This window comes from Heliangelus exortis, chromosome 15 (genome assembly GCF_036169615.1).
Source record: "Heliangelus exortis chromosome 15, bHelExo1.hap1, whole genome shotgun sequence".
NCBI classification, from domain to species: Eukaryota; Metazoa; Chordata; class Aves; order Apodiformes; family Trochilidae; genus Heliangelus; species Heliangelus exortis.
This window is the reverse complement of record NC_092436.1, coordinates 4476588-4501317: the sequence shown is the minus strand read 5'-3', so window position 1 is coordinate 4501317 and position 24730 is coordinate 4476588. Positions and strand designations below refer to the sequence as shown.

Here is a 24730-nt window from a genome sequence, read left to right as displayed (position 1 = left end):
AACTCAGCATGGGTCAGGGTTTAACATTTATTTAGTGGAAAACTGAAGCAATGACCTAACTGCATCAGGGTGCCTGGAAAGTACTGAATTCTTTCAGCTGCAAATATAATTGGACCCAGGTACCACAAAGACTCAATAGGATCCTAAATCATACTTCGATTCCTGAATGTTTCAGTCACTTCTGTTTCCATAGAATGGCAGCAGAGTTTTTTGCACTTGTACAGAGGAGAGGCAATTATTTAAGAAATTTTATGAAGCTCTGTGACACCCATTACACTAACATGCTGCTGCTTCACTGCTGGGAAAAAAAATCATCTTTTTCTCTGAAATCACTGGAGGCTTCATGGCTTTGTGCTCCACAGCATTCCTCCATAGCTCTTGAATTTCAATAGGCAACAAAGAGTAAATTGGGTTAAATTACCACTTTGCTTTTTGTTTAACTCAAGCATTAGTTAGTGTATTGCCTTATGGCCAGGATATTTCTTGACCACTTCTAAACCCAGGATTTTATGAGTATTTTTGAACAATGGCTTCAGACTCAGGGTATTTCTTCAGACTGTGTATATTTTTGGTAAAGTTTATCCTATGAATACTGTTTACATTGAACAACATTTCCTTCTTGCAGCTCCCTGAAGTCTGTAAATATTTATAGGGTGCTGTATAGCTTCACTTACTCGATTTTAACCAAGCTTCCAGTAGGCTACAAAAATCCCCTCTGGTCCTGGCTGTCCTTGTTGCCCTTAAGTTCCTAGCAATTTGTGGCTGTAATTCCCAAGTCAGTTTGGATGACTAATGAACTTTCTACTATGCCACAGAACAAACCATAGGTTTCAGTTTTCAGTGCCCAAACTGATATGCACGGCATGAACTCGGAGCCACTGATCTTCAGTGGAGTGCTGACTTCCCCCAAACCTACCACTGGTGGTGCTGAGGCCCTGATTTGCCTGAGCTCAGCATGGACAGTGCAGCTGGGACCTATTCTGATTTTTCAGAGACCTGGTCAAATAACCCTTCATGTAACTGCTTAAGTCTTTTCAGTCTTCTTTTTCCATAGCAGGATATTATTAACATCCTGTTAAAACAGTGCTTAAGAGTTACACTTCAACAGACAGTTTGAAAATTTAGGAAACTCACCTAATTTAGGAAAGAGGGAATTTTACTCAACCTCTTCTCTTTTCACTAACCCAGATGGGTTACAGGAGAGTGGGAGCCTTGCAGTAGAAGCTGTGGGAAGATTGGCTATCAGGTCCGATCTGTGCGCTGCATCCAAGCCCTGCAGGACAACACCAACCGCTCCGTGCACACCAAGTACTGCAACAACGACCGCCCAGAAGGCAGGAGGCCCTGCAACAGGGAGCTCTGCCCAGCACAGTGGAGAATAGGACCCTGGTCACAGGTCAGGCTCTTTCTGCAGGTCTCAAGCAATTCATTTCTTATAACGTAGGGAGGAAAATCTTGGTGTTTGTACTTTGCTTTCTAATCCATTCATTCTTGATCCGCTGTTTTATTTTCTTTCAAGTAAAAAAGACCTTGAAGCCTTCTGACACTGTGATTAAGGGCACTTAAGCAAGTTAGGCTCCAGCACCCATGGAATGATACATGGGATCCTTGCAGTTTGTCTCAGCATTCGTGAATGAAATTGTTTCAGAAACATGGCTATGTTTGGTAATACAACATTTTATTTTGGTGCTGTGTCATGCACATCTGCACAATTTTTATCTTCACTGGATTGAATAGGTGTCACAAGCAATGCACACTGTCAACAGATGAACATTTACTGTCTTTTATTTTCAGAATGCATTTACTGGTGTTTCTTTAATGTTCAGACCATAAGCTCTTTCTTGCAGTGTTTCACAGTTACTGGTACACCACAAAAAGCAGTGGTTCTCCCTCTTGCTTTGCTCCTGTCAGGACAGCGATGGTTCAAATACTTCACTGTGTCAGTTCAAATCAAGGGCAGTGGTTTGAAATTCAGAAGTCTGATTTCTAATCCATTGTTTCCAAAGTGTGGCTGAGGGTCTGACTGCTGCATCTCTTTTCAGTGCTCTGTCAGCTGTGGCAATGGCACTCAGGACCGCCCGGTCCTGTGCCGGACCAGGGACAATGCTATTGGACTTTGTAAAGAAAACAAACCAGAGACTGTAAGAGTTTGCAGACTACCTCCGTGTCCAAGTAAGTGTTTCTCCTCTCCTCTCCTCTCCTCTCCTCTCCTCTCCTCTCCTCTCCTCTCCTCTCCTCTCCTCTCCTCTCCTCTCCTCTCCTCTCCTCTCCTCTCCTCTCCTCTCCTCTCCTCTCCTCTCCTCTCCTCTCCTCTCCTCTCCTCTCCTCTCCTCTCCTCTCCTCTCCTCTCCTCTCCTCTCCTCTCCTCTCCTCTCCTCCCCCTCTCCTCCCCCTCTCCTCCCCCTCTCCTCCCCCTCTCCTCCCCCTCTCCTCCCCCTCTCCTCCCCCTCTCCTCCCCCTCTCCTCCCCCTCTCCTCCCCCTCTCCTCCCCCTCTCCTCCCCCTCTCCTCCCCCTCTCCTCCCCCTCTCCTCCCCCTCTCCTCCCCCTCTCCTCCCCCTCTCCTCCCCCAGGTATTACTTGCTGAAAAAAAGTTATGGTGATTGTATTTATTGGAAACGCCTTCATTGAATTTCTGCTTGTGTACTACATCTGCCTGGGGTATCAGTTCTCCATAGCCCAGTTTTGAGCAGAATTTCCAAATGTGGAGCTGTTGTGTGGCCTGTGGATGTTCTCTTCTCATGGTGGGAAGCACTAGGTGCCCCAGGACAGCATGAGAGGCTGTGATAGGCATCATCACAGTGGTGATGGCTGGATCTGTCTGTACAGCTCCCTCAGCTCCCTTGGATGAGAAGTCCAGCCTGATTCCAGCCCTGTGTCCCATGCTGGGCTTGGCAAGAGGCTGCTGTGTTGGGGCTCATCAAGGGCATGATGTACAAAGATGCCTCTTTTGCTTTCACCATCTCCCATGACAGTTCCAAGCTCTTTTTTCATTCTGCTGAGCACAAATTGTCTTCAAGGGTTTTCTGACTCAGCTTTTTTAAGCTACAGTAAATTTTCTCCTACTGAATCCAGGACATGATGCCTCTATCCTTGTTAGCTTTTCAGCTGTTTGCAAATGATATTTGTAAGATCATTTTACATATTCCTATTATTGTAATTCCTATTTTTTCTTTCATTCTTGGTATATTTCTCGGGGTAGCTTTTGATACTTAATTAGAACCAAGCTTTCCATCATGCTCAGCAGTACAAAGATTTTAAAGAGGCAGTGTAACTAAACTAGTCTGGATGGATCTTAGGACATCTGTAGTGTCCTAATGCTGCTGTGAGATGTACTGCTGGAGAACTGGCCCTCAGGCTGCCTTCAGTGTTGGGCACAAGTTGTAGAAAGTGGCACACCAGCACCTTCTGCTCAAAACTGCACAGCCTGGTCATAAGCCTTCCCATGGCTTCTTCACCATCAGAACCCACTCAATCTCTTAGCTCACCCCCATCTGACAGGTCAGCTACTTGATGATAACATTTGTTGTGTTACATTTTTATTTTTTTTTTCCCCCTCTATTCAAGGAAACGTTTCTGATCCTTCAAAGAAAACCTACATGATACAGTGGCTGTCAAGACCTGATCCAGACTACCCCATCCAGAAAATATCTTCAAGTAAAAGACCCATTTATAACTCTGCCTTTGCCCTTAAATGCATGCCACATCAAATGTGGACTTTGCCTTTTGCTCTCTTCTTCTCTCTATGCGGAAAGTTCCCTTGACTTTGCCAAGTTTAAATCTTGGGCTGAATCTTTTTTTCACACCAGGCACTTGGTGCTCGGTGTCTTTCTTCTCTGGAGCTTGCGTAGCACTGGTGGTGGAGGTCTTGAAGTGTTGGATGTGTGAAGTTGGATCTCCACAGTATGTTGCAGTCCTCTGAAAGGGAGCTGGGATCGGTTTGCTTGTTGCTTGGTGATGGTGAAAAAAGGCTCTTACTGGTTCATGATGTTCAGTTTGATAGGAAAACTGAGAACTTATTGTGAGTGTGATCACATCACAATAATGACACCTTGTAGTGCTAAAGTTCTCCTTTATCTAAAACCCCTAATCTCATAATTCTCTAGGTTCAGTTTGCTGGCAGGGTAGTCTGTTGAGTAGAAGAATTTTTTCATTCCATTTTCCTTTGCGTTGCCACCGCTTTACTCACCCTTGCTCCTCATTTTTTATCCCTGACCCTCACGTTTATGTTTGCAACCCGTGGAGGGCTCACCAGGAAAAAGAAACTTGGTTTCTGTCAGCACTTTCTGCTGCTACGAAGCTGCCTGCTCTCACCAAACTCCTGGTGATGGTTTGAAATATTTTTCCTTGAGAAACGCTGCCTTCCTTTTCACACAATTTTTGCCGGTTTTGGGTCCTTTAGAAGCAAAACCGGAGCAGAACGGGCGTGGGCCACGTTGAAGGCTGCGTGGTGGTGTTTTTCTGAACCTGGCAGAGGCAATAGGATGTTTTCATCAACTATGTCTCCAGCTGCTCGGCGTGGAGCTGTTTATACTCATTACATCTTTGGTCTTTTTTCACCATGTGCATGTCTGACTTGACTGGTATGGTTGTGTGTGTGTGTGTGTGTGTGTGTGTGCTCTATAGATGTGTCAACTGGCAAACATAACAGTGTGAACTACTACAGAATTACCTCAATTTTTATTGCTTTTTTTTTTTTTTTTTTTTTTTTGGCTTAGAAGAATTTTAGAAAAATGCCTTAATGTTGAAATGTCAATGGCATTAATTTACCAGCTCCAGCTTTAAAGATAAACAGTACACTGGTACCTTGAGTTAATCTTCATATGGAGTGTTTTTACTTGAATGATAAATATTAGGAAGTAGTCAATTTAATCTGAGGTTAATTTGCACAGTGCATATCCATATCCTCATCAAGCCAGGATTGTGACCTGACTTCCTGAAATTTAACTGCATTCTTGCTTCACCTTCTATGTTTGTGTTGGAGATTTGGCATTCACAAGTCATGAAACTGTTTGTGACAGTCAGTACCAATAGTAGAAATGTATTGACTTTAAAACTGCAGTCTTGGAGCAAATTACTACCTTATTGCATTGATCATATTCTTTGGAAAAGTGGCATTTTTGAATCTTTGGGTCGTCAACAGTGTAGCACTTCAAACTTGTCATTATCATGTGATCACATATTTAAATTTTGCTGTTAATATGATAATTTCCTGAAACATGTTAACAATTTACATGACAAGGTGAAAAAGCAAAGACATATCTGGCACTGAATACTGTTATGTAAAATAATTGGTGTTTAACTGTATAAATATATTCATGACTGTTACCTTTAAATAGACAATGTTTAGTGATGTTTCAAGAGATGGGTGGCTATAGAGAATGGTGCAATAAGGTATCTGGGCATTGTGCACTATGTCTATATGCACTTTGGTTTATCAGGGATATTTTATTAGTGTTTTGTATGTATTTAACATAATATTAAAGATGTGCCAATTCAGTTTGCTTTTCAATATTTTTTTATGAGACTAATGTGTACCAAAGTGACTGTGAAACTGATTTATTTTTTTCTTACTGATGTTTTGAAGATATACTTCCAGTCTGTCATGCATACTGCAAGTGAAAATAAATAAAAGTTCAGCAAATCTGGATACTTTGGTTTGGATAGAGGACAAAAATTTCATTCTGACATCCATAAGTCACAGAGTTTATTTATATAACTTATCAGCTGCCACTAAACATCATTACATAATGCAGTATTATTTTCATGTATTTTTAAGCTTGGCATTACATGGTTTTTATAGGAAAAAAAGGCATTTTTCTAAAGGTGCTTTTTAGTGATTGTTACAAGGCCAAGAACAGATCTGCTTTGTTGAAATGACATTTAAATGTTATACCTGTTGGCTTTTATTTTGCAAGCCATTTGGGGCAGCAAATGCAAAGCAAAATGTTCAAAGGGGACTCTACATGGTATGTAAAACTCTCTATAAAGCTCTATATGCACATGTAGTCATTTGTATAGAGTCGGGCGTGCACAGATGAACAGTTACAGCTCTTAAATACTGGTTTGAAAACGTCTCCAAAACCAAGGTACTATTCTTAGGTTCCTAAGGAAGGAATTGTTTATTTTCAGCAGCTTCTCAGTTTAGCATTTGGAAAATATGTAAATGAATTGACACATTTGAAAATTTGTTGTTTTTCTGCAACAACTGGGGCACAAATACAATGCAAGGGAGGTGTTTCCACCTTCCTCAGGCAGCACTAGCATTTGAAAGCAACAGCAAGAGTTATTTATTTCCCTGAGACTGATATGTTTGCCAATTAAACACCTATAATGCCCTGATTTCTTAACTGAGGATGAGTGGAGCAGCAACACCTGCACTTTCTGAGTTCACTTGGTATCTCTGAGTCTGCTCTGTTCTCTACTTTGCTGGAAGGTTGCTGGCTGGGTAAGTCAGTGCTCGGAGCAGGATGGTGAAATAAGTGCTCCAGCAACACCCTGACTTGAGCACAACCTCTGCCATCGGGCAGGCTCTAAGTAAAGGCAAGAATTGGAGTTACTCATCCTTTACTGTAAAAGTAGGTGGAACTGTAGTAAGAGCAAGGAGAGAGGCAGAAGTGATGTCATCTCTGTCTTGGAACTCTGCTCAGAGATGCAATGTTTTGTTCCTGCCAAGTGTTGGTCAGTCTGCCCTTCTCCTCAGCACTCTCCTCTCCAAGCCCTCTGGCTTCTCTTCCTTTCAGCATGGGCTGTGTGGTGGGGTTTGTTCCTCACTGCAGTTCCTGATAGTTCCTGGCTCCATCACTACAGCCTGAAGGCACAGGAGATGTGCAGACCCTGTACATAGGATGGGGGTCAGGCAGCTTTCTCCCCAAGGAGCCTGCTGACCCCTCACCATCCATCAGTTCATATGGTCCTTTGCCTCCTCTGAGCAGAAATCACACAGGCTTGCACAATCTCTGATTTTTGGACAGTAAAAACTGTGTGACCAGCTCTCCTTTAATGCCTTAGCCTACATTTTGTCACCTGTATTTCAGCAAGATCAGGATTTGTTGTTGCACTGCTATGATAATGCAGATGATTGTTACATCTATCATCAGCTTAAAACCTACCAATTATTCCTCCTTCCTTTAGTACAGTTTTCCAGTTTTCCAGTCAGTGCCACAAAAAACAGGGCTTCGTACTGAGTCTCCCAGACAATCCCAGTGGCACTGGCATTTGTTTTTCTGACAATATCATCTCCCTTCTAGGAGGAGGAGAAAGGCCTGAGCTGAATGCATTCCTTTTCTCTCAAGAGAGGGACATGGTCAGGCAATGCTGCTGTGGAGGTACCTAGCTGAGAAAATAGCTCCAATGGGAAATGGGTTAATTCCAAGTGTTAGATGGTACACATCGAAATAGACACCTTTATTGAGACAGTCTAGATAAATAAATAGAAATAGAAATTCATTGTGGCTGCACAGAATTCAGGGCACCACTTCAAGAACGTGAAGCCAAAAATCAGAGTGTTGTGGTCTGTATTGTGGAGGGAGCTGGTACGAGGAGTTCAGATGGGTTTTCACATCCCTTCAAATGAGCTGACTCTTAGGTTTAATATTAAGCTTGCTTCTGCCTAAAAAAAGGCTCATTTGCCAGTTTTGCCATCCTAGTTTAAATACCAAACCCTCTGCTCACTACCAAAGCTTCAGCTGTGTTACTTTTTCTGCTTAAGGTGAGGGTGCTTTTTATTTATCTGTTTCTTTCCTCTCTTTCAGAAGATCATTGCCAAGGAGACAAGTCAATGTTTTGTCGCATGGAGGTTCTGTCTCGTTACTGCTCCATTCCTGGTTACAATAAGCTGTGTTGCAAGTCCTGTAATCTGTACAGCAACATAACAGAGGACAACAATGTAACCAACCCTAACCTAAATAAGAATAATGCCATTGAGGAGGAGCTCCTGACAACCCTCACCCCTCCTATGAGAGTCTCCACCACACAGGCAGCAACCAGCCCCCCTCTTCTTCCCAAAACCCCTGCACCTCTTTCCAATGCCACTGAGGAGCACCCAGAAATCAACGCCGTGGATGTTCCCTATAAAATCCACGGGCTGGATAACGAGGTCCCGCAGCACAACATCATAACACGGAGGAGGATACCTTATGAAAGGACAAGGAATCAAAGAATTCAGGAGCTGATTGCAGAGAAAAGGAAAAAAGAGACTCTTAGGAAAATAAACTAAAACATGGAAATATGGCACAAACAACATTTTTCTCTTATAGAGATGTTACCAACATCATAGTATTGCCCATGTCCAAGAGACTAAAAATGAGGAGAAATCAAAGTGGTGCTATGGTGGAGATGCCAAATTCTAAAGCCTACTATAAATGGAAATGACAGATTGTTTCATCAGTGCTAATCCAAACACTTTCACGGGCAGGTTTACAGGGTAGAGTATTAGTGCAATATCATTACAGTGTTTCACTGAATCCAAACAAGCCCTAACACCTAGGCCAGGTTAGCAGACTTCTTGTTTATGGGCTCCTTTAAGTCTCCTATGCCTGTATAAAACTGCTTGGGAATAGTTATGAGTTACACTTAGCATGGAGGAAAACAGACCCAAGAGAAAATAAACCCCTTTCACAGGTGGTCAGCAATCCTGTGATGCTTCTGGGTGTTGCATCAACCCGGGCACTAACGCAGCCCCTGGCTCAGGAAGGTGCTCACGGATGTGCCAGCCCAAGCCTTTGGTAGAGCTGCTCCTCTGGTTACAGCCAGGCATGTGCTTACACAGCTTTCTGAACCAGGGCTGCATAAGAAAATAGATAGAAAATTCTTTGGCCATATATTTATCTGTAAATTAAAAGCTGGCAAACGTTACTTTACATATTTCCATAAATAATTTCAAAGGATTCTCCTAAATTTTTTAACAGATGCAAGATATTTAGTGGGGTAGATCTGGCCAACTTGGACTGACAACATCCTAGTCTTTCTGTTTACAATTATCCATATTTTTGATAGTCTAGGTTCCTGTAATGCAACAGCCTCAGTAATCTTTGTTGGTGCTTTTTTTTATTGGTCTAATAATTTTCTCTACCCGCATACTGTTTCAGGTAAAGATGACTCAATTCTTGGTGCTTCTTTGGTGCTTTGTTAGGAAAATGTAGGGTTTTTTCTCCCATAGGATGAGGTTATTTTCGAGGAAATAGTTTTGTATTATCTTCCTTTCCTTAGGAGAGTTTTATGGGTGCAGAAGTGAACAACTGTTTGCTGTGCCCTGACATATGGATGCACATCCACACACACACGTGTACTCATGGTACTAGGTCTGCTAGAAACTTTAAGGTATGTAACCTGACAGCCCTTTGAGTACTTACTTTACCCTCATGCTCATCATGGTTTTCATAGATCATTTTGAATTCCTGGCTGGAGATCAGAAAATTTATTGCTCTAGCACCACAGAGTCAGGGATTGTGGGCTGGCTCTTGCTGCGGGTGGCATCCGAGAAGTTCTTCTCCTGGCTTGGACTCTACCATTTGTTTCCTTCTTGCTGGTAAACCTTCTGCAGAGGTTTTCCCTGAAATACTTTTACCACTAGGTAGGTCTGATGGCTCCTAGTTCAGCTTTTCCAGTCTGAGAGTTAGATCTCTTCCTCCAGCCTGAGCTGGTCTTAGTTTCAAGCAGTGCCAGTAAAAAGCCTGTGTGTAGTCACATAATTATTACCCATGTGCTGAGTTTCCAGCAATGTTTAAGGAATTCTGTGGCCTGGCTGCTGGCAAAGAGCTTCAGGAGTATTGCAAGATGACCCTGTGACCTTGTCCTCGACCACCAGAGTGGAATGAGCTTCCCAAACAAGCCAGTGCTGAGTAAAAGGAAGCAAGAGGCTGAAGGAGCAGTGGCTGCAGCCCTGCCATGATGAAAACTCTGTCCTGAGCTGTGGCCGGCAGTGTTTGAAGGACAAGATATGCTTTAAGACAAATACTTTCTGGAGATATTAGCTGAAGTGGAGAAAGAACGTTTTCAGCTGGTGTGAGGGCACCAAAAGGCCCTTCTTACAGAGGACTGAGGTGATACCTTTGGGTGAGTATTTTGGAGCTGCTCAGATAGTACAGAGGTGGGAGTTACGTTGAAGACTGTGGAGTCTGGGAAGTGTAGTGGGCCTGGTAGAAGTCCAGAGCACTACAAAACATCTCCCAGACCAAACAGATGTGGCTGCAGATGTGAAAGCAGCAGCCAGCACAAGCAACTCAGTCATCTGTTCTGGTTTTGAGAAGCAAAACTAAAGCTCTGCAGTTTGGCAGCATTGAGCAGCAGTTGGCTGGGGCAGTGGCAGGAGTCTCTCCTCAGACTTTAACTCGTGAAACACTGAGAGTTTTCCTGCAGATGAGGCTGTTGGCTTTAGCTGCCTACAAGGGCCCTTTGCTTGCCCCAGCCCATGGCCTGGTTGCCCTTTCAGAGCCAGTAGCCTGGTGCTGGCCCGTGAGCATCGTGACGAGGGACTTGTGGCTGCCAACAGACAGGACAGGTTTTAGCAGTGGTGCAGGATCAGGACACATCTGTGCAGAGCAGAGCAGTGTAGTGATGAGCACTGGAGGGAAAAGAAACCCTCCGTGCTATTTATAAGCAAGGAAGACGTGTCTAAATCAACATCATTCCAGCTGCCTGTGCCACAGGAGACACAAGATGTAGCTGGGCTCCTAGCCTGTAGACTCAGTGAGTATTGTCACATTTCCTTTGCACAGATGTGGTCAGTGTAAGTCTCCTTTTTTTCCCCTTCACATTAGTATCCTGCTTTTAGCTCTGTGGATAATAAAAATAAACCACAAGCCTCAGCTATTTCATAGCCTAGAAGTGCATCCAAGCAACGATAAACTTAGGAAAAACCCTCACAAACTCATGGGTAGAGGGGGGGTTGGGGCTTGAAGTTATGCAAGTGAGGAGGTAGAATTATGCTGCCTGAATGGTACCAGTCTTATTCTCTGGGACTCTGGCTTCCAGGAGCCTGAGATAAAGCATTGAATAATTTCTGTGCTTCTTTAGCCTCAGGAATAGGTTTAGTCAACCAGGAGGAGATGCCCAGAGCTCAGGTGCTGTCTTACATCCAGCCTCTTCTGTCCAAAGGACTTAGAAGTGATGCCCCAGTAGCAAGTGGAGTAGTAATTCATTTGGTCCAACTTCTAGTGAACTTTCTGCAAAACATCCTGAGGAAAGGCCTCTTCCAGTGCAGGCACCCAACCTCCAAAAAGGTCTTGGTGTGCTAGACATTTCCAGCTGTGTCTCCCAGTGGCCAGGAATGCTGAAAGCTGGGCAAGGCCATTTCCCACAAGGGCTCTTTTGCTAATGGGTGGCATGGGCACTCTGGCTGAACTTGCAACATTTGTTCAAAGGAGAGGAACTTGACTGCTTTGTTCTTTCTTCAGTCAGTTTGCAATCAAAAAAAACCAAAAACACTTTTCTAGATAAGGTGCAAACTTCTGCTGCATCTTGGAGCAGGAGCAGCCTCCAAAAGGCTGGTGTGGTGCTACAGAAGATCTGGTGTTCATTAGGGACCCAATGCAATGCTTGGTGGCATCTGTGTTTAGGAAGGGCTTGGTCCCTTCTCAATCTCACCTTTTGGGAGATTTAATTTAATTCATTTCTCACTGGGTTTAACTCTATTGAATATTTCTCTAGCCATTATTTGGGGAGCACTGAAATGGTATTTGAAGGAGCAGCTTCAGTTTAAATTGTTCTGGGCAGTGAGATGCTGTTGGACACAGCCTGGTCCATCTCCTTATGGAGCACAGCCAACTGCTACCTTCTCTTTACAGTCTTGCTGTATGAGGGGAAAAAAACCAAACAACTCTTCAGATGAGGAAAGATGCCTTCTTTTCAAGCTGGCATGAGTTCTTCAGAAGGTGGTTGGTTTTTTTCTTCCAACAGTTCCCCATGATGGTGATTTCCTAAGCACAGGTACCTCACTGCTATTTGAGAACACAGAGCAGAGCTCTATTCATAAAGAAAAAACAGCTCAAGGCAATTGGTAGGGTTTTGCTCTCAGCTGGTCTTCATTTCTTGCTTTGCAGGGGAAATTTTGCTCATTTTTTGGCTGGTTCAACTTTGACTACTGTTTACTCTTTTCTACAGTCCTGTAACTGGGCAAGAGCATCATTATAATGTGTCTTCTGTTGCCCAGGTACTGCACTTTGAAACACACTAAGCAGGAAGTGGTATTTTAATATCACTTAATCCCCAGCAAATAAGCAAGCAGATTTATAGGTAAATACATTCCTGCAGAGACCAGCTCAGAGACCTGAGAGCTAAAGTAGTGTGGTCCCATTAGGTAATGAATTTTGTGATCTAACCATGCAAATACACAGCTTCTTAATTGTCATTTTTCTGTTGGTCTAAACTTAAAATCCGAGTGACAGCCCCTCATGGAGAAAAAAAAAAACAAACCTAAAAATATCTCAAACCAGTCCTGGTTACATTGGTTCCAATCTACTGCCATTTTTTTCACCAACATTCCTTTAAAAATTCTGTAGTCTATTATGAATAGCATCACTTCTTATATCATTTATCCATTCAATATTTAGAGTCTCACAACATCTCCATAGAATGCTTTCAGATATCTTGAGAATTCTAGAAATGGTGCTTTACCAGTCCTCAAAGGGTTTTATGTTTTATTTTATTACATAATGCATTTAATGTCTTATTTACTCACCTACAATGCACAGTATTAGCCATGTTCATCTGTATATCTATATGCAACTTCCATTCACTTACATATGCCTTAACAGAAATTGCAATAAATAGCCATTTCCTGTATATTAAAAATGTATATACAAATTAGAATCTTTAATTTTATAATTTATTAAATTCAAATGTCTGTGTTCTTTTGCAAAGTGTTTGACTTTTCCCTGTGCTTTTTTCATTGGAGTGATGTTATCTAGAGATGCTGGGGGAGGAAGAACCAGCACCTGCTGACTCAAAAGCAATTTAATGTTGAAAATTTAATCTTAAAGAATTGGGATACACTTGCTGCCAAAGCCCTGCATCCTGGTTACAACATCCATTATCCAAGGAGAAATATCATGAAGCCATTGGACCAAAACCTCAGCTGATAACTACATAGATATTTAATCAAAATAACTTAAACTTGCTTGAGGCTCTCATCCCTTATGCTCTGATGAAATCCATCCTGGTTCATGTATTCATCTCCTTACAAGGCTCAATTATTTGGGCTTCTATTCAGGACTGATGAGCAACTTTCACTTTGCATGTTCTATTGATAAAATAATGGCTCCTTTCCATTCAATACTTTTGCATATATTTTCTTCCCATATCCTGCTCACTCGTAGCCAGGTTCCCTTTAAAGCACAACTGAATCTCTTCCAGCTAATTCAGTTTTGTTGCTTGAGGATTTTAAAGAGCCTGCTTGTCTTGATTATTCACTTAGCACCATGCACTGCATTCAAGCCCAACCTGCTCTTTAACTGGTTAACAAACCATTTCAGCATTTTCACTATAAAAAAGACATTTGCTTTCTTAAATGCCCAGATAAGACCATGGCCAAGTCAAAACCTGGGCTTCATTTACTGTGACAATTGGTATCTGATTTTAAGCTGTGACAAGGGGTGTAGTTAATTTTGCTTTCCCAACACAAAGAATTTGCAGGTTTTTAGAGTGACCATAGGAGAGGGTCTCACAGCCAAACTCCAGACATGAGAAACATCCATAGTGGGACCAAACATATGCCCTTCCTCCCCCTGCTCTTCCTCTCCATGTCTGAAATGCCTGAAGATACCAGTTACAGCAGGCCAGCTCTTCCTCTCCTGCCCTACATCAGCTTTTTATCCCCTTTGATTCTGTTCTTCACACCTGGGCAACCCCTGGCACCCACATGGGAGCCCAGACAGATGTACAGACAGGTCCACATCCCCACAGGGCTGGCACTGGGCCCTCCAGGGGTCAAAGCTCCTGAGCATCATTCCCTGGTGTGGGTGTGATGCCAAACAGAAAGGGAAGCAGCAGAGGTTTTTTACTTAAAAATCTCCCTTATCTCTAGGGGGGAATATTGTGAGTTGTCCTCTGGGCTGTCACTGCTGACCCAACGTGTGCCTTAGCAGATTAAATCACATCTTGCATCCATCCTACCCCAGGCAGAACTTGGCTTTACCATCAGTGATGGAGAGTTTTGCTCAGGCTGCTTCACCTCTCTGGATGTTTCTGGTTGAGTTACCACTAGATGGTGGCAGGGCACAACAAGTACAGTTATGAAACAGCCACTGGACTGGGGTGAAAAATCCCTGGAGAGACGGGAAGTGAGAAGGGCTCTCTGCATCCTGGGGTTGCAGAAAGGACCTGGTGGAGTCAAACTTGCTCAGCTCAGTCCCCAGCACAGCACGGGTGTATTTGAAGATGCTGTTGTACAGCCAGCTGGGCCTTACCAGCAGCTGAGGCACAAAGCAGCAGAATGAAACCTGCAAGAGGGAAACCCAGACAGCAGCAGCAGTGGAGAAACAGAGCTGTGATCAGACTCTCCACCCGAACCACCAAAAATAGTTCAGCAATAAAGTTCTTCTCTGAGACTGCTGTTTCTTAGGGCATCTGAACACAGCCCAACTTCAGCTGATAGCATAAAGTTTAGAGGAGAGTAACACTGCAGGGGGTTCCACTGAGAGTTGTCATTAATAAAATAGCTTTGCCTGATTAAAAAAATTAGTTAAAAATACGCAACATCTATAGAAGACAAACACACCTCGGGTGAGTCAGCAGTTTGGATTCACATCCAAGTGCTCAGCAGTTTGTAATAAATCATTTATGCAGTGGAAAGAGGTCCCTTTCTGCTTGCAAGTGACTGGGATGTTCTGCAGCTGTCCATGATTAAATAATCTCTCATTCCACACAAGTCATTTACAGCAGGTTTACTCAAACTGGGGATCTGTGGGATAGACCAGGACAGCTTTCAGAATCTTTGATCTCTGGATCTAAAAGCCTGAAAAACAAAAGCTGGGCTTGCATGCAGTGGAAGTCTGCAGAGCAAAGGGGGAGATGGGGCTTTCCTGGGAGCTGGGCACCCACCCACTCTTCAGCACAGCAGGTTTGTCCTCTAAGTCTGGTCTGTTATTTTACTTGGAGAGTTGGATCAGTATCATGAGAAGGGGGGGTCAGTAGCACAAGAAGTTCAGAACCCTTCCCACATCCAGACAAGCCAGAGGGTTGGGAAAAGAGCTATGCAAGTGCAGTTCTCCTGCATCAGCATTTGTATGGTTTGCTGCTTCCCATGGTACAGAGGCGTCAGATTTTCTGAACACTGCCAGTGCCCCTGGGCCACTCATGATTCAGGTGGCCACTGCAATCAGCTTGGCATCCTGGGCTGGTGGTGACACGGGGCTTTTCCTGGGACCTGGGTTGGAGGTGGTTTTCTGTGATGGTAGCACAGGGTCTTCCCTGAGCCCTGCAGGATCAGCAGCACCCAGCTCCCCAGCCCCTTTGTGGGTGCATCCAAAAGGGATAAATCTGCATCAGCCTTTGGGTGCTTCAGGAGGGTCAGGGGCTTTGGGGGAGCCTGGATGGACATTTCTGCAATCTAAAAACAACATGGGAAAATTAATGTGCACAAAGACACAAGGTAACCTTTTGCAAAACAGTAAGAATATAAACATAAAAATATTATTTTAAAGAAATATTCTGGGCTGGATTCCCAGGGGAAGTCACCACCATGGCTTGCACTTTCTGTGACTTCAAACCACTTTAAAAGAAGGCTGCAGCAGCACTGAGCTCTTTGCCAGGCTGGCAAACCCATGGCAGTGGCATGGCCTAGAAACTCCCAGTGAAGTCTCCCTGAAGTCATTTTCTGAGCTTAATTGAAATCCCAAGGAAACTGAGTGCCCAAGTCACTCCGAGCCATTTCAAAGCTTCCCAAAAGGACTCTACCCCTGTTCCCAACAGGATGAGGAGCTCAGCTCCTGCAAACAGGCCCTGTGCTAAATGGCTGCAGTAACCCAGGTCTTGCAGCAACAGGTTCCTTGCTTGCAAAGATGAAGAAATACCCAGTAATTTCTAGAAAAATCTGTGTTCATCAATTACATTGGCTATCCAAGGAGCCACCACCAGTTACCTGTGTGAGCTGCAGTCCAGGCAACAGCAGTGGGTGCCCCATTGCCAACCCAGCTCCCTCCAGTTAATAGGAAATCAGTTTGTGAATGTTTCACAGGAGTATCCACTTAGGGCTGCTGGGCAGGAGGTTAATGGGTTGGGGGACATAATTAGAGAACACCAATCACCTGGAACCTGGCACAAAGTGCCTTCAGGTGTTTTCCTTTCCTGAGCTTTTAATGACAAACACGGAAGAGAGAAGCAGCTCTGCAGCAAGGGGTGGAGATGCTCAGGGTCGTGCTGACCCTGTCCCTGGCAAGAGCTACAGCACAGCAAAGCCAACAGGATGGCATCACCACTGCCCCCCTCCTGACCCCCCTGACATGTTTTCAAATACCAGCTGGCAGCAGCTGCCCCAGGCCTGCCCCACTCACCAGATTTGCCAGTTTACCAAAAAGCCCTGAGCAGGGGTGCAGCAGGACCGGGGGCTGGGGGCTGTCCCTGAGCTGTGCCGGTGGCTTTGGGTGCTGCAGCTCCTCTGGAGAAGGAGAGGGCAGAGCTGAGTGGTGGGGAGATGCCAAGCAGGGTGAAACTGCCAAATAAAAAGAAAAAAAAGTTTTAAAAATGGTGAATTTACAGTTCTACCAGGGGTTACTGGAAAAGCTGGATCCTGGCATCCTAACTGTCCCTTGGAGACCTCGTGATCAACAAATGAAGGGAATGGCCATCAATTTAGTGCCTTTTGGAGCCCATTTTGGCACAGTCCCCCAACAGAGGAGCTTGAAAACTGGGATTTCTCACAAACTGGGAATGTTGCTACTGCAGCCCAAGGCCCAGCTGTGTCACCACAGGCATGAGCAGAGCAGCAATGTGGCATCACGGGGCTGTCCCAGGGGTGCCACCAGGTCAGACCTGCATCCAGCTGCTGAGCTCAGCACAGCTGTCCAGCTCCCCACCACCCACAGGGATGTGCAGTTTGCCAAACCAGCCTGGAAGAGCTTTTACTCTTTGACCTTTTCTTTACAAAGTCATTACTCTGGAAAGCAAAATTATTTCTGAAGCAGCCTTGGCAGTGCTGGTGCCTGTCCAGTGGCTGCTGGCTTTGGGTAGCAGAATGATCCAAATCTGTTTAGGGTTCCCAAAGGTTAATTTATATGTTTATCTGAATATCAACAAGCTTCAAAAATGACCAGAGGAGAGCTGCCTCTTACACTTTTGCACCTCTGTAAAACTGTTTCAATTTGAGGTTTTTCCCCCAAACTGGCATAATTTAAAAAAAAAAAAAAAAAAAAAAAAAAAAAAACTATCAAGCAGGAAAACAAACAAACCTCTACAGCATTTGGATCTTAGACACTCAACCAAGCCTTGCAGAGCTAACAACTTGTGTTCTCTTCAGCAGTCTGAGCACCATGGCACTTGCTGTTTTCTTCTGCTATTAATCCCCTGGGGTTGTGGTTTTCATGCACTCAGGAATTCTGATTCACCACACTCTTGGGGGAGGATGAACACAGGAGAAACAGAGACATCCTCAGAAGCACTTGGAAGATGCCTACAGCAGTTTTGTGAAGAGATAAACAAGCATTCAAAAACTTTTTTTTTTTTTTTTTTATAATTAACATTTTTTGAGAAGCCACCTGATGAAAAGGGAACTGAACTGCTGTGGTTAAGGTAAAAAAAGACAGATTGCTGTAAATTATATGGAGTTAATTATAAGTAGTTTTTAGGTTGTGTCTAGTATTTTTAAACTTATATTTTAATCTTCATATCTTCAAGAATGTACAAAAGATTATAGAGAACAAGTAATTAATATGGGGGTTTATCTGAGTAATTCCAATAAAAGGGACTTGACTAAGTGTGGTCTGTGTCTGGTGACACCAGACATCTGGAAGAAACTTATTTCAATAGATAAAGGAGTTTGTATTGCAAACCCATATTTTTAATGTAGTTTCATAAAGAAACACCTTACCTGACCACATTTTGAGGACCTTGGTGGTCACTTTGGAGGCTCTTGAGCAGCTTTTTGCCATGGGGCCTGAGATCTTGGCAGCCCCTGGGGAGGTTGCCATGTCCCACCAGACACCACTGAAACCACACAGAGGGACGTAGGAAAGTTTTATCAGGGGCTCTGTCCTTGTTATACACCAGATAACCCAACCCCGAGTCTGAAATTCCCCTGGAGATGATGTTTTCCTAATTCAGAGGCTCTCAGGGCCAGTGCCATGGCAGGTGGGGTGGCCACAGCCTCACACAACCCTGGTTCTGCTGGCTCCATCAAACCACACAGTCTTTGAGAAGGAGACATTTCCAGCCAGGAGAAGGGACTTTCCAGGGGAAGGGAGTGGTTTCAAAGACTTATATAAAGACAATGTGTCTATGCACATCTGCACATGGGGATTTTTTTTTTTGCTAGATCAGTGATTTTCCTCATGAAGTGGTCTCCACAAGCTTTATACTAAAGCTGCTTAGAGTAGCTGGAAGCTGAGGGTTTTTTTTTTTTTCTATTAGGTGGTAATTATGGTGCCTGCAAGCAAGAGAGACAAATTTAAGCAGTTGCTTCTTACTCCTGCAGGAACTCAGCTAATCACTGTTATTAGTAAACTTAATGCATGAAGGCTGAGGGGTCATTCCAGCTAACTTCAGCTGTTTGGCATCAGAAGTTCAGACAAACAGCTCAGCCTTGCACACCTTTTCTATTTAAATGCTAAATGACAGCTCCAGAAAGCAAATAATTTCTGCTTTGAACCATACCCTGAGGGGATACAGAAGACTTCTGAGCTGTTTATTACTTTCCACTGGAGATAAAGAAAGAACCTGGATGATGGGTGTGGGCTTGGGCGACCAAATCAGCAGCCAAAGCCGGTTCCAGCCTGAACTCTGGTAACACTGAGATGATCTGCAATAACACTAAAGCGGGGATTTTTGATCTTTGCTTTTCTCTCCAGCCCTCCCAGAGGCTCAGGGCAGGTGGTGTGAGCAGCAGCAAGGTTCAGAAACAGAGCTTAAAAAGCTCCCTCCAAGGACAGCACTGGGGAAATAACAGCAGCAGGAAGATGCAGCTGCAAAATGTTCTCCTCCCCACCCAAGGTGATGCTGCAGGAGAGGCCATCAGAGGGATACAGGAGTTCTCCTGGAGCTGCCATCAGTTGGCAGCACGTTAATCAGCCAGAAAACAAAGGCAAATCCCCCCTGCCCAGAGCCCCACAAGGTCAAAGGCAGCAGAGCCGGGTGCGGGGCTGCCCTGGTGCGGTTCTGCTCGCCCAGACACCAACTGGGCTGATGCTGGGGACAGTGGGAGGGGGGATCAGAGGAATGGAGATGGGGGGTGGGAGGGATCCAAGGTGTCTGCAGTGCCTCCACAGTGGACACGTCAGGGAGAGGGGAAGGAGGAGAGCAGGTAAGGATGCTGCAAGCACCCCCTGCTCCCTCGGGCAAACCTGGCGGCGTGGCATGAAGTTGCTCACGAAATAAGGCAGAGAAAGAGCAAAAGCAGCTGGAAAAAAAATTATCTAAGGATTTGCCATTCATCAATGCAGTACGATGGCACTAGGGCTTTTCACACTCACACACACACAAACACAGCGCAGCTCAGCCCCTCCTGCAGCACGACCACCCCACGGCATTCGCGTTTCACGCGAGGAAATGAAACCAAATGTAACCAGGCAATGGAGGGAGCAGCAGGGGTTGTTGTTGTTGTTGAGCATCCCCGGGTCCGGGTGCCCGTGCGCTGTCCCAGTGCTACAGAGAGGCTGTGAGATGCGGGCTCTGGGGCAGGGCAGGCAGCCAGAGGGATATATTTAGCAACAGCAACAAAACAGGCAGCGAGATCAGCTGACGGGAGGCAGGAGCCTGGTGTTAAGACAACATCCACTCTGTACCCAGAACAGGGAGGCAGAGACAGGGAGAGCTGCAGCAGCTGAGATCCACCCGACCCCGCGCTGGGCAGCAGCACAGGTAAGGGCAGGGAGTCCCAAAAGCTGGGGTCTGAGTGAGGGCTGTGTGCCCAGAATTGCTGGGAAGGACCCAGGACAAATCCCCAGGATAAATCCCCAGGAAAATGCAGCTGGGGATGCTCCTGGTGGGGCTGGGAAGGAAGGGGGCTTCGTGTTGTCTGGGGGCTGCTGGGTGCTGGCAGCATGGGATGGTGGGTGCTGGTGGGGTTGTGGGTGATGGTGAGAAGGGGGGTACTGGTGGGGTTGTGGGTGCTGGTGGGATGGTGGGTGACAGTGACATGGTGGGTGACAGTGAGATGGTGGGTGACAATGAGATGGTGGGTGACAGTGAGAAGGTGACCTCGTCACAGAGCAGGGCCATGCCAGTGTGGTGCCCCTGGGTGAAGGGGATCACATCTGGGTTGGAACTGATCCACCCCATCGGAAGAGTTTTACAGTAAGTAGGTAATTTAATTTCCTTCTGGAGGAAGGGCACGCTGACAGGACTTAGTTAATGATTAGCACTATTTTAAGATAACACGAGGTGCCCTGTCCTGGTTCTCTGAAGCATCTGCCTGCCCTGTGACACGGGATCAGAGGAGGCCCCTGTCCTGACACTGCTGAGCTGGGATAAGAGGTGGGGTTATGGGGAGGGGAATGAGCCACCTTTTTAATGCATAAAGGGATGAGAAGAAAGGAGCAGGCAGCATAAGAAAAGGAAATGAAAAATCCATAAGGTTTAAAACAAACATCTGCTGCTCTCAGTTCAGCAAATCCCAGCGTGACTGACTTTACCTGAGATAAGAACCAGTAAAAACCAGCATCAGCTGGGGGAGGGATGGACACCCCACAAGCTCTGCCCTGGACATTGCTCTCCATACCTGATCCAGAGCTTCACAGAGAGGTGCAACTAAACCAGATTTGTTTCCAGCAATGACAAGCAAGACATTAAAATAGCTGGCAAAGCACTTTTGTGTTTAATCACACAACAAAGCCAGACTGTGTTGAGAGATTATTCACATACAAACTCCACTGGGGAGGGGAAGATTGTACAAAAAAAAAAAAAAAAAGGATCTGGGCTATGTGGTAATTTCTGCCAGAAGGGTAGATACACAAAGTACAGAGAAGAGTATTTTGAAAAAAAAAATATCAGTACAGTCAGCAAACACTGCAACAAAAAGGCTTATCTGACTAGTGGGAGCAGTCTGATGGAAATCCATCATTAAAAGGGTTGAGGATACCTATTTGGATATAAAGGACAGGAGATAAATCCCTTTGGCTCTGCATAAGCATTCAGGGAAGGACCTGCCACTCCGTAACTACACCTAAAAACCACTAACAAAGAGAAAAATGCATGTTTGCACATTACCACCCACAATTTCTAGAAGAGTTCAGCTGTAAAGTCACTTCATTTATGTGCTGCTTCCCATGGGGTAGATCAGCTCCTTTCCTGTTGATATCAGCTCTTGCCAGTTTGGACACAAGTCCAAAAGTCAGAGTCCTGCTGCAGTGAAGAGCCCAGCAGAGTGTTAAGTAAAGAGAATATTTTGGAGCAGTTTGTCCCTTGCTGCACCTGCACCCACTGCTCAGCCACCCCCCCCTCACCTTGCTTCAGAAAGGAGCTGATTTCCCTAATGAACCTGTTAATTTTTACTGCATTTAATCACTTGTCTTCTGTTGTACACAAGGGCTCCTTATGAAGCCAGGAATATAAAATTACTGCCAGCAAACTTGAAAAACACAGCTTAAGAAAGCAGGAGGTGGCTCAGGTAGCATGGACTTTACAGAAACAAGCCCAGGATTTCTCTCCCTGTCTTTCACATGCTGATCACATCTGGTCTGTTCTTTGCAGCCATGGCACCCCGGATAAGACTGAGCCTCTCAAAGCCTCTCCCAACCATACGTGAAACCCACGAGGAAGTTCTGGAAGATTCCACCAGCAACCCAAAGCCCACAGGAAGCACTGCAGCCAGCCCAGACCTGCATTCCAGTGATGATTACATCCAATCCATTTGCCACCTTGCCAGACCCACCTTCCCGGGCCTTTCTGAAAGCAACCATAGGGTTCAGGGCAGAAAGAGCTTGAAGACCCCTGAAGGTTTGTCGTGGTCTTCATCCCTTGGGGGAAAACAGCAGGAGAAGTCAAAATGTAAATTGACCAATTTCATTTCAAATGTGGTGCCCCTGGGAAAAGTGATGCCTGCAGAAGATGACTTCTGGTCCAGAGATGATCCCCTGGCCCAGATCTATGCCTGCACAGGAAAGCTCTGCTCCTCCAAGGCTTCTTTGCACAGTAAAACCTCCAGCACAGGTTACTCTCAGTGCAGCTCTTCCTCCTCCAACACTGAACCTCAGCCCCCAACCACAAATGAAAAAGCCACAGGGAAACCCAATTTGCCACCAGTGTTCAGTTTTCCAAGGCTTCCCTCCCCGAGACCATTGCAGAAAGAAGCAGTCTGCTCAGAGCTCCAGTATTTTAGAAGAGATAAGGAAGAAGTTTTAGGGAGTTCCAATGGTCAGAAAGAATCCAGCCCTGTGCTCCTGACCATTGCAGAGCCAGCACTGTGCTCATCCAGAGGGAAGGTGCTGGGAAGCCCAGCCCTGCACTGCTCTGGAAGGAGCCAGAGTTGTTTATTCAATGCAGCAGGACCTGATGAAAAAGAAGGGAAACAAAATTCTCACCATGACCAAAATGTAATGGGTGATGTCCTCACTGAGCAGAATTCCTCCCAGTGCTTCCAGGCAGCTAAAAAATCCATGATCCATAGCTGGATTTCAGAGCACAGATCTATCTGGAAAGAAGCAAAAATAAAAGCTTGTTTGCTCCCAGCCATTGCTGAAGTGTGAAGAAGTAGCTGCTCAGAATAATCCTATTCACATGATACAACCACCCTGTGCCCTACAAGCTCTCCTTGGAGCCCTTACACAAAAAACATGGCTTGGATGTGCATGCAACTCAGGCAAACCTTTGTGACCCATCATATCCCTCATTAGTGGGCAAAGGGAAAATTTAGAGTCTCATCCACTGTGGAAACAGCAATGAGTTCTTGTTTTGGAAAGGGAAGAGTTCATAGAGCAACTGCCCCCATGGACTGCCTAGAACAGCCCTGAGCACAGACAAAAAACCTGGAGAGAGTACAAACCCCATCTGCTCGGGAGGAGGAGAGATCTGCAGGAACTGCAAAGCACTGGGGGTGTCCAGCAAATGCCAAGCAGGCAGATGCTGCTCACACCTGGGTACAGAAAGGAACGTTTTGATGGATGCTTGGACAGTACAAAATGTGCTCCCTGACAGACACATTGACCAGGACACTCACTGTGCCAACACCAGGACTCCCCTGGAGAGGTCATCTGTGAGTGCAGCAGCAGCAAGAAATATTTTTTTAAATCATAAGAAGTCTTTTATGAGGATTTGCTAGAGGGCAACCTGGAGACTATTGCAGCTCCTCTGGGTGGGGATTTTCCTCTTGCTTACCCTGGCACTATGCTGTTACCTTTGCTCCTGTGGCAGGAGGAGAGCCAGGAGCCTGGGTGGGCAGAGCTGTGCCTGGCCTGGAGCTGAAACAACCTGTGATGCCAGCTGAAAAACCTACACACCAGGCTGGTATTTATCTGAATGGGAAATAATCATTTCCGGGTTTCTGTTCACACCTGTGCTTCTGTGTTCTCACCTGCTGACAGTTTTTTCTTGGTGCTATGAAACTGAAACATGAAGAAACAAAAACCCCACACGTGCATGTTACAACCATCCAGCACATAACATATATGAAACTCCTGTTACTACCAGGAGTAAAACTTTTGGCACAGAAGAGAGCAGACCAGACTGTTGGTTCAGCTTCAGCTAAGACAGGAAACACCAATGGAAAGCTGCAATTAGGAAAATGCTCACAAGCAATTTCTAAACCACCCTTGAACAGACTGAATAAGAAAGCAACCTCTGCTCAGTCCCAACATGAGTGTAAATACACTCAAGGATCAAAAGCTGAGCATATCTGAGCTTCTCCTTCTCAAGCTTCTCATCTCTTACCTCAAATATTTTTTCTCCTGTTGAAACACATCAGCACTAAGGAGCTGAACTGCTTTTCCTTGCTGCTTCTGAAGTAACCACAGAGGAAGAACAAAAGTGAAAGCTCCTCCAGCATCAATTAGAGCTGATGGAGAGCTGCATCACAGAAGGTGCCAGCCTGCCCTGCCTCCACCACATCCTTCCCTTCCTTCTCAGGTGAACACTGGGCTTTAGGTGATTCTTGTCCTCATGGCCTTGCTGACATTTTTTCTCCATGTGAATATTTATGACACTGATGCCTAGCAAGTCTTGTGCCAACTGCATGTATCACTGCTTTTGACAGAGAAACAAATAAAATAATTAAATCAAGCTGCTGTTTCCATTGCTGCAGAACCATGGGTGACAATTTTCAGTGCAGGGATGGTCCATAGCACATGAACTTATGACTTGCCACCCAAACAGCCTCTCACCCCAGCAGGTCACTGACAGAGCCTGGGCCCTTTCCCCACACATTCAGTGCCTTGCAAAGCTTTTTAAGGTTTGTCAGGGTCAGGCCTTCCATTCCCAGGACCCAGGCAATTGGTCCTGTGCACCAGCAGGATTCTGTAGCTGTAGGTAAAATCCTCATCCCTGTGGCTGAGGCATGAAAGGGCCTTCCCCACCTCACTTCTTGGGGATGCTGATTCCCTGATTCAACACCTTGATTCCTGGGGACATTGCAGGAGATGGAATCAGCTCTGG

The 24730-nt window shown here is 45.2% G+C and overlaps 2 protein-coding genes across 4 annotated transcripts in view; both read left to right on the top strand.

Annotated features, from left to right (window-relative positions):
• Positions 1-12858, top strand: part of ADAMTS2 (ADAM metallopeptidase with thrombospondin type 1 motif 2) — a 170428-nt gene extending 157570 nt beyond the window's left edge. For both annotated transcript variants that reach the window (XM_071758671.1, XM_071758670.1), the window contains exons 19-22: positions 1189-1396; positions 2043-2172; positions 3566-3655; positions 7753-12858. In XM_071758671.1, the coding sequence (XP_071614772.1) occupies positions 1189-1396; positions 2043-2172; positions 3566-3655; positions 7753-8216 (892 nt within the window). In that variant the 3' untranslated portion in view covers positions 8217-12858. The remainder of the gene's footprint in view (positions 1-1188; positions 1397-2042; positions 2173-3565; positions 3656-7752) is intronic.
• A 7010-nt stretch (positions 12859-19868) lies between these two features.
• Positions 19869-24358, top strand: LOC139802970 (uncharacterized). Of its 2 annotated transcripts, none has more exons than XM_071758667.1 (2): positions 19869-20005; positions 21836-24358. In XM_071758667.1, the coding sequence occupies exon 2, from the start codon at positions 21838-21840 to the stop codon at positions 22828-22830; it is 993 nt and encodes a 330-aa protein (XP_071614768.1). In that variant the 5' UTR covers positions 19869-20005; positions 21836-21837; the 3' UTR covers positions 22831-24358. The 2 variants fall into 2 exon arrangements, with proteins under 2 accessions (XP_071614768.1, XP_071614769.1); XM_071758668.1 differs by lacking the exon at positions 19869-20005 and adding an exon at positions 21617-21752.
• Positions 24359-24730: the final 372 nt, after the last annotated feature.

What these genes read in the sequence shown, in the direction of transcription:
- LOC139802970 (XM_071758667.1), top strand. Translation starts at nt 21,838, where the DNA reads ATGGCACCCCGGATAAGACTGAGCCTCTCAAAGCCTCTCCCAACCATA.